Source organism: Branchiostoma belcheri, unplaced genomic scaffold (genome assembly GCF_001625305.1).
Source record: "Branchiostoma belcheri isolate BF01 breed outbred unplaced genomic scaffold, Haploidv18h27 scaffold42, whole genome shotgun sequence".
In the NCBI taxonomy this organism is placed as follows: Eukaryota; Metazoa; Chordata; class Leptocardii; order Amphioxiformes; family Branchiostomatidae; genus Branchiostoma; species Branchiostoma belcheri.
This window is the reverse complement of record NW_017804043.1, coordinates 660,605-669,887: the sequence shown is the minus strand read 5'-3', so window position 1 is coordinate 669,887 and position 9,283 is coordinate 660,605. Positions and strand designations below refer to the sequence as shown.

At 36.8% G+C, this 9,283-nt stretch overlaps 2 protein-coding genes across 2 annotated transcripts in view; one reads left to right on the top strand and one right to left on the bottom strand.

Annotated features, from left to right (window-relative positions):
- LOC109478147 (transmembrane emp24 domain-containing protein 6-like) overlaps positions 1-8,018 on the top strand; it is a 10,531-nt gene extending 2,513 nt beyond the window's left edge. Inside the window, exons 4-5 of the mRNA XM_019779636.1 lie at positions 7,166-7,333; positions 7,845-8,018. Of these exons, the coding sequence (XP_019635195.1) occupies positions 7,166-7,333; positions 7,845-7,910 (234 nt within the window). The 3' untranslated portion in view covers positions 7,911-8,018. The remainder of the gene's footprint in view (positions 1-7,165; positions 7,334-7,844) is intronic.
- The window catches only part of LOC109478146 (S-acyl fatty acid synthase thioesterase, medium chain-like), a 2,219-nt gene continuing 924 nt past the window's right edge, over positions 7,989-9,283 (bottom strand). Inside the window, 3 exon segments of the mRNA XM_019779635.1 lie at positions 7,989-8,181; positions 8,634-8,719; positions 9,112-9,283. Coding sequence (XP_019635194.1) covers positions 8,051-8,181; positions 8,634-8,719; positions 9,112-9,283 — 389 coding nt within the window. The 3' untranslated portion in view covers positions 7,989-8,050.

Sequence of the window (9,283 nt, the reverse complement as noted above, 5' to 3'; positions counted from 1 at the left end):
AGATTTTGGACCCCCTAGCGGCTTGTTATGGTACTGCAGCTGAGCTTCCGGTTTTGTTATCTCAAGATCCAGACATGCTATGGTAATGAAATTTGGTTGGAAGGTAGCTCTTGTGCTGGGGAAGAAGTGACGTGAGTTTAGGCCCCCTAGCGGCTTGCTCTAGAACTGCAGGGGGGTTTAAAGGACAAATGTTTAAAAGAGGATAACTCAAGAACCGATTGATGGATCATCGTGATTTTTGGTATGTAGGTAGCTTAAGTGATGCTTGACATAATGATATTACAATTATGCGAATATTGATGTAATTTGCATAATTAATGAGGAAATTCTATAAATCAGCTGCATTCCACGATAGGAAGTTCAAGCTTGTAGCATATGTTATTAGGAACGAGAGAAACACAGGCAAATATTGATTATGCAAATGAAGACTTAATTTGCATAATTAATGAGAAAATGTTATAATTGCGTAGTGGTAACTGCCTGGAATTTCATACTTGGGGTGTCTGAAAGTTAAGTTAAGGTGAACATAATTAAACATAACTTATTCAAATAAGGACCACATTTGCATAATTTATGAGAAAATGGCATTCTTTGTTAAGATAAGACTGTCTTTTGGTGGAGAATATGATCAACAGACTGATATAATTTATGCAATTGAGGATCCTATTTGCATAATCAGGGTGATTAGTATATTTCTTATTCATGAAGGCTAACATCATTTGGCGAAGGTATGAGATCGTGGAACTCTAGTTGGAGAATTTTCCGTCTTGAATCTTGATTATCATAGTTTTGTGACTGAAACATGGTTGATCTCACGAATTCTACGGTCGACAGTCTTCAGTCCCATAGGCTAGCGGTTCCAATTAACTATAGTTTAATACATGCCCGTAGCCAGGATTTTGAATGGGGGGTTCTTCCCACTGCTTGAGGGAACCTCGAGCGCCGTAGGCGAGGTTCCTACATCCTAGGGCCCACGGAAAATTTTGAAAATTGAACCTTATAAAATGGCATTTCATGCATTTTTGATAAATTTTTATTCAATGACAAAGGGAGCAGTTTTTCTACGATTCCAGTCCATCTTTTCAAGAAAAATCTTGGACCTTTACATAAAATGTGGACCAAAAAGTGGACTTTTACATAAAATGTGGATCAAAAAGTGGACCTTTACATAAAAAGTGGACCAAAAAGTGGACCTTTGAGCCTTGTGGGGGGGTTCGGAAGAACCCCCCGAACCCCCTCTGGCTACAGGCATAAGTTAATTGGAACTGCATGGAGTGACTTGAAGTACATGGTACGTTTCCATATACAATTTCAAATGTAATTAGGCAAAAGAATAGAGATCATAAGAAATGATTAATATGACTGGACATCGATACTTTCGCGAAATATATTCATACATGTTAAAGCTGCATTATGTAACATTAGGAAAAAAAAGTACATTTTCTCTGGTCATTTCTTTACAAAGTAGTTTAATCAGCAACCATATATACTCCACTAGATGCAAAGTGTCATTCAGGAAGTGTGGATGTGCCAAAATATAACGCCTTACGAGTGTGTTTAAAATTTCGAAGTCAGCCATGTTTGTTTACATTTCGGTAGTTTATGGTGGCACCACAAAGTGCGCCTCGTGTGGGCTGTTTTAGCACCAAGTCAGAAATCTTGCAAAGTGTAAGTAAATTACAATCACACACATTTCTTTAAATATGTTATTTCAATTTTTTTGTCAGCAAATGTTACTTAATGCCCCTTTAATTTCGCTGGTTATATCAATGTGGACTTTTGAGTTTCGTCATCTTTTTTTACCCTCCCATGGTGCCTTGCGCATCAGTGCATCAGTACAATGGTATCATGGCGGACCAAGTGTTGGCGAGGGAGACCTTCCTCCTGAAAAATCGCCAGGTCGACGTCAAACTCTCCCCGACAGCGCTGTCCTGGTACCCGCTCACGGCTGGAGACGCACTCCACGGTAAGATATCGTTTGTCACCACGATTAGCCCTTAGTTTGGGAGATCTGACGGCGTTTTTGGTGGTGTGCCCCGGTCTTTGCATTGTCACTCAACCGAATCAACAGGCGAATCGTAGCGCAATGCGAATCGTAGGTAAACAAAGGTCTTTCCCGCTGACAATTTATTTTTACGTTTTTACCCTTCAACGTGACATAAACGTCTAATATCTACATTAATATGTGATATGATACCATTATTTTAGCCCATCCGTTTGTCTAGGAAAAACACAGGACGAAAGATATGAGGAGATATGAGAGCTAGTGTGTTTTGTTTATGTTTCTCACGTTCGCAGCCGGCTGGACAGATTCCATATATCTTCTCGTTAAACTCTCTCAACTGACATCCAACCCGAGATTATCTTACTCACGATCAACTTAAGACAAGGAAACGACAGAAGAGCCTTCTTGTCGTGACAAAGCGTAGTTTAATCTGGTTTAGGGCAGCCTAAATCCCACTTGGATTATACTGCAGGTAAAATTATAGCGCGTTTTTTTTTACCAGGAAGCTACAGGAAGACAAATAAACCCTTTGTGTTTTCTTACGTTATTTTCCATTGAGGGAAAAATGGTAAAAAAAGAGAGCATATGTACATTTTTGGAGCGTTTTTGGAAGTCCAAGATGAGACTTTTTGTTTGATTTTAGAGCCATGTCGTCCAGACAAGAGCAAACGGTGCCATATGACAGGGAAACAGTCTGTTCCGAATGAAGTCTAAGCAAATATGCTTACCCTACAAACGAAATGTTGTTGGAATACTTGCCCCAGGCTAAAACCCATCTGGTGACTTGATTCTACCATCAGTGTACAGCTGTATTATATTCTAACCACGATCCAAGGAGATTATTGTTTTGTTTACAATATACACAGATACAGAGTCATGTGGAGGGCATGACGTTGTTTTGATTCTTAAAATAGAATTTTTTGGGTATCCTCTTTTTGGATGCTGCTTTATTTAGCATAGCCAGGGAAAATATAGTATAGTGCTATCAGACCTGTACTGTACTATAAATTGCTGACTATTAGCTCTGTTTTGTACCCCATTTCAGTTATGATTCTGATTTTTTAAATTGCTCGGTATCTGATAAATTGTTGTATTTGAGGTTATAAAAATAATAAAAGAAAGGAAGTGCAGGAATATCTAAAAAGTGTATATTACATATAGGCTGGTTTTTGTTTCAATAAATAGAATATGGTGGAAACAGGTAAAAGAACAATATATTGGCTCGAAATTAATTTTTGGGAATAGGGTGCACAAAAAACTTGGGTGCACAAAAAATTTCCTGGGTGCACCATAAGTAGAATGTAAGCAAAAACTAATTTTGTTTCATTTCTTAAGAAAGGTACACTATAACATTACACTGATTATTTTTCACACACTTAGATTTTAAGAATATGCTATATACTACTATACCTTTGACATCTTTACATATGTAAATCTACAAAAATATTTGGGTGCACTGGTGCACCTTCTAGTACAGAAAAAAATTAGGTGCACAGCTCTAAATTTGGGTGCACACATTCAGTACTAGTATTTCGAGCCCTGCAGGGTTTAGCTAGCGCGAAGTAGCGTAGGGGCCCCCTACGCTAAAATTTTCACCCCCTACGCTAAATTTCCCCCTTTACGCTATAATTTTGACCCCCTACGCTAAATTTTCAATACAGCATAGGGGCATTGTGACTGTATTTCTTTGTTCAAGAATGCCAGATCAAATGTGAAAAATTACCAACGAAGGATATATTGTACATACCTTAGAAATAACATTTTTTCCCTTTTGGTATCCCTCAAATGGCCCCTTTTTAGCTCAATTTTTTTAAAGCTCCGCCCCATCCCCCCTCTGCTTCGCTCCCTTGACATGTGGCCAGTGCCACTACACTAAAATTAAATCCTAGCTAGAACCCTGCCCTGTATTGAAATGTACACTGTGTCTGAGATTGTTTCCTTTTTGATGAGTCATCACAGTACTTAAGACTTGATGTGCTGTTATCTTAGGTCTCCACAGGAAGTCTTTCTTTATCACTTGTCCCAAGATACAAGAGTAAGACACCAGATGTTGTTGAAGACATCTTTATCAGACACCACTCCTTGCCCTCAAAATATGGTACATTTCTTCATTTGTAGATATTCAATCAAAATTTCTACACTGGATATAATTTTTTTCATTGTCAGGTGGAATAGGTCATGGCTTATTGGAAGCAACATATTTTCAAAATTACTTATAATATAAATGCAATTCAAGTTTTTAGCTGTCAGACTGTATGAAAACATCATATTTCTCAGCAATGTAAAGATAGCATGTTGATGAAATAATAGTTGCTTTAAAACAGCGTCACAATTTCCTTTTATATATCAAGCTGGCAATTTGCAGATATACTGGAATTTCCATAATTTTCTGATTATATTTTCGGAAGATTGTTTCAGTGGTATAACATAAGTCCTCACTCCATGCATGGCTCCTACCTACCATAACCTAGATGTATCTATCCCCTATGGGAAATGCAGTGTACACAGCTGTCAACATGTCATTAATTAAAAGTCTCCTAATTATCCAAATTAATGACATGATTTTATCTTATTGCCTTTCATTGGATTTTACTACTGGTATGAAACCAAATGCAGGGCTTGAAATACTGGGTGCATGATATACACCTTAGTGCAGGTAAAATTGGAGTTGTGCAGGTATTTCTGATGTCTACATGTACATTGTACCTACACCTAACCTACACTGGTCCATGTACTGGGTTTCCATACAAATGTAGTGTATGTGGACTTTTGCTGCATTGACTGTTACCACCTATGAAGTAGAAAAGAAATACTAGTGTTCGCAGGTAAAATTTGTCCAGTGTAGGTAATTTTAGATGTCCCCTGCACAGCTCAATTTTACCTCCAAATCAGTCCAATGACCTACTAAGTACACATACATACTGTATATGCAGGTGGTATTTTGACTAAATTCGAGCCCTGAAATAGATGCCCTACTGTCTGTGGAAGAAAACATTGATATTTTTGCACCAAGGAACCCCGTAACCACAGGACCATGAAATTAAAGTGTCCAGGTGGTACCATGGAGCTGATCACCTAAATCTGACTAACCTGTCTTCTGATAAAATCAATGGCTACTCTGCAACATCTTTTCTCTACTGTTTCCATAACACAGTATTCGTGACATAACAATCTTACGCACTTATGTCCACTGATGTTACCATAGGGTAAGCCACTAAGGCCACGCCAATTTAATTTCTTGGTTAACGGATTCGCCCGCTTCATTTTTTTCTGATTTGCAAATAAAAATAAAAATTCAGAATCAACTGCAAAATGCTCATATTTTGCCCTGAACAGTTGAAAACAGTCCTTTTCATCCTAGTTATTACAGTTATTCCTTCTTTCAATGCAATGGTATCATTAAAAGTTCAAAATTCATTGTTTAATTTAAATTTTGAACCAGCCTGGTGTGTTGACTTTATGGATCCTATCGTACCATTTTGGGCCATAATAGGATGCCTAGGCCTGTTTTATTATTTTTTTTTTGCCCGCCCGCTCCATTATTTTTCAAGAAAAATCCGTTAACCAAGAAATTAAATTGGTGTTGCCTTTAGGAAAGATACCTGCAGATGACATTTCCTCAAGATTTGTGGTAACAGTTAAAGACAAAAAAAACGTGACATCTTGAATAGATTGGATCCGGTCATTCCAAGCATATCATGACTGGTCTGACTGTGAATCAATTTGTATCACCTACATGTAAATTTCAGTTTGCCATCAATTAACAAGTCAACCCTGCCACATACTTCAAGGCTCGAAAATTCGAAATACTTTTTTTTGCATGTCTGCACCATTGAAAATTACCTGCACCAGACAAATTTTACCTGTACCACTCAGGATTTACAAACTAATGAATACTATTCCAAAACAAGTATACAGTATTGTATTAATTTATTATTACTGTACATTTTGTACCACAATTGTATCATGCCTTTGCCCTAATTATACTAAGGCCCTCAACATATTGATATACTTGATATAATATGATTATGCTGTAAATCATTTTATTGTCATTGGTACTTTTATATTCGCAGCTTTCGCGGTCACTTCTGTACCACAAATTTATCATTACAATTTACAGTGAACAAATAATTCACTGACATTCTCTTTTCTTCTCTGGCTGCCACCGCAAACATGCATATTTTTCTCAGATAGCTATTTTAGATGTTCTACATCTAATCTTGAAAGTTCATCTGTGTTGGTTGAAGTCATAATTTATAAATCATAAGAGGTTTAAACTTTAATTTCACACAAAAAAATCGGTGGTAGAATAGAACTACACATGTACATTTGACAAAATTTTGCCCAATCCGTTATTTTTTTTTCTATTTACTTCATGGGTCACCACAAAACAAGGCTCATGGGAGCCACCTAAAATTTTTAAGGACAAAAATTTGTGTGCAAAGATATGGAAAGAAATGTCATTATTGACATCAAGCTATGCTTAGTCTACCAGCAAAATTTGCCCCTAAGAATATAGGAAATAGCATTTCAGGGTTTCAAGATTTCTAAATTTTCCCAGGGGAGCATGCCCCTGGACCCCCTATAAAAAGCCCAATGCCCCCACACGATGTTATGTCAAACAAAATTGAGATAATATTAAACGGAGAAAAATTACCTGCTGGCTAGAACCATAAAATTCAATCATACCCATGGAACTACTGTAATTCCTAATTTTTTCACTGTACACTCTGTTCACTGTTTTCACTGTCACTTCTGTACCATGAACTTATCATTAGGCCACACCAATTCAATTTCTTGGTTAATGGATTTTTCTAGAAAAATAATGGAGCGGGCGGGCGAAAAAAATATAAAACAGGCCTAGGCATCCTATTATGGCCCGAAATGGTACGCTAGGAGCCATGAAGTCAACACACCAGGCTGGTTCAAAATCTAAACAATGAATTTTGAACTTTTAATGATACCATTGCATTGAAAGATGGAATAACTGTAACAACTAGGATGAAAAGGACTGTTTTCAACTCTTCAGGGCAAAATATGAGCATTTTGCAGTTGATTCTGAATTTTTATTTTTATTTGCAAATCAGAAAAAAATGAAGCGGGCGAATCCATTAACCAAGAAATTAAATTGGTGTGGCCTTATTGAATTTCACTCTCCAGACGACGATGAGCCAGGTTGACTACAAGGTCCATCTGATGAGACAGCACCAGGCTCACAACAGACAGTTTGTTGCCCGTGACTTCTACCTGATCGAGTCTAACAGGAAGTATGTGGATAACTGGTCTCTCCTACAGTGTGCTGTGATCGTGGGGACATCTCTGTTTCAGGTCAGTACTGAAGATTGGGAAATGTTTGCAGTGGTTTTATGTTCCATTATGTTAGCTCATTACACCGTGAACAAATGCTTTCTCTTGCATTGATTACTGTTACTGTTACAGTAACTGTAACAGTAAATAATAGTTACTGTACAGTAACAGTTACTAACTAACATTAAGGTTGTTGCAACCATGAACACCAAAAATAACTCTGAAGTAATTCTTCCACGGTGGAATTTAGAGTCCACAAATGAAATTCATACTGTAACTGAGTAAACACAGGGTGTTTGTAAGAATGCTCTGTTATTTCAACAAAAGGAAATGAAGTACTGATTTTACTTGCATGTGTATGTCTGCAGTTCACAACATAATTAAATGCAGTACAAGTTTTCACAACATATGCAGTACAACTACAGTACAATGTATGCAGTACAAGTTTCAGAGTGGAAGGATTGCAAAGAAGTAACATTTTATCAAATGATGTCTAGTGCAGTAAACAATTTATTTCATTTCACTTTTCCAGGTCTACTTTGTGAAGAACCTTTTCAACACCAAGTCAGTGACACCAACTAACAAACCAAGATGCTAAAAAAAAAACATTAGCCAGAAAAACATAACACTTTCTAATTTACAGACACAAACTATGTTTCCAATACTTTGGAGATATTATACATAATACATATGTACATATTTTATAATTATAGATCTATTATGAACTAGAAAATTTAATCAAAGGTTTTCAAGAACATGTAGGATATGTTTGAGTAGAGTTTGTTCATTATTCTTGTCAAGAAGATAAAAATGGCCACCAGGAAGTTTAGTTTTCTGAAAAGCGCTGTGACTTGTAAGGTCTCCCCATGCTGAAAAAAAGGAACAAAACAAATAAATTCTGTACATGTACCTACTAGTAAATGCAATGTGCAGATTATATCAACAGCAATAGTTGGCAGTTTGTTACATTCTTTCTTGTTGTAAGGTTGGTTAGTACTCAGCTATAATTTGTACTAAAGTTGCTTTGAAAATACAATGTAAGTTAACATAATTATAATAAAATTTCATGTATTACTAAATACAATGTCTTAAATCCAATAAATAAGAACACAATATAAGGCTTTTCATAAAAAAAATGCATGCACAATGCACCAAGGAGGTTTAAAATCAACCTTTAAAATTCAACCTCCTTGAATGCACATATACCACATACAAACAACCTTCTTGATTCAGTAACAAAACACAGCAATTTGTGTTTACGCAGTATACCGGTATATTTATTGTTGCTTATTAGACATGTGAACAGCTGTATGATACCCACCGTCCAGATCATGGTCTCTGTCTTCAGTTCCATCAAAACATGAGATAGGACAGCTGAGCTCCGGGCCTGAATCTGGGATGTGGTAACTACATGGAAACAGAACTTATTACAATAATACAGAATCTGATGATTAACAAGATGCCATTGTTTGAAAGATGGGCAAGTTAACCAACGACTGAATGTGTCGGTGAAGGTTAGACAAAATGTCTGACCGTTTACAAAATCATATCCAGCAACTGTTTTTTGGCATGCCAATGATTAAATAACTTAAGTACTGTTAAACTTATTGGGACTCATAAGTACATGTAGTATATCACCCCCTAAAGTCATGGTTTACCAAGAACAAAAGCGTGTTTAATTTTGAATTTTGTAAATGTATTGGAATTGTACAATAATTTTGTAACAGGAAACACACAAACTGACACCAGTGAGCCACCCAAAACAATACTTCCATACCCAGAAGTAATATTAGTGTTACCTGTATAAGTCCAGTAGTTCCAGGTCTGCCCTGAGTGGGGGCAGGAAGAGTTTCATCATCCCCTTGTTCTGCAGTATCTCCTCAGGTGTTCCTCCTATCAACCTGATGTAGTCAAGAAAAGCTTCCTCAGACATCTCTGACACAGGCTTTCTGTCCTTCTGGTATCTTAGAG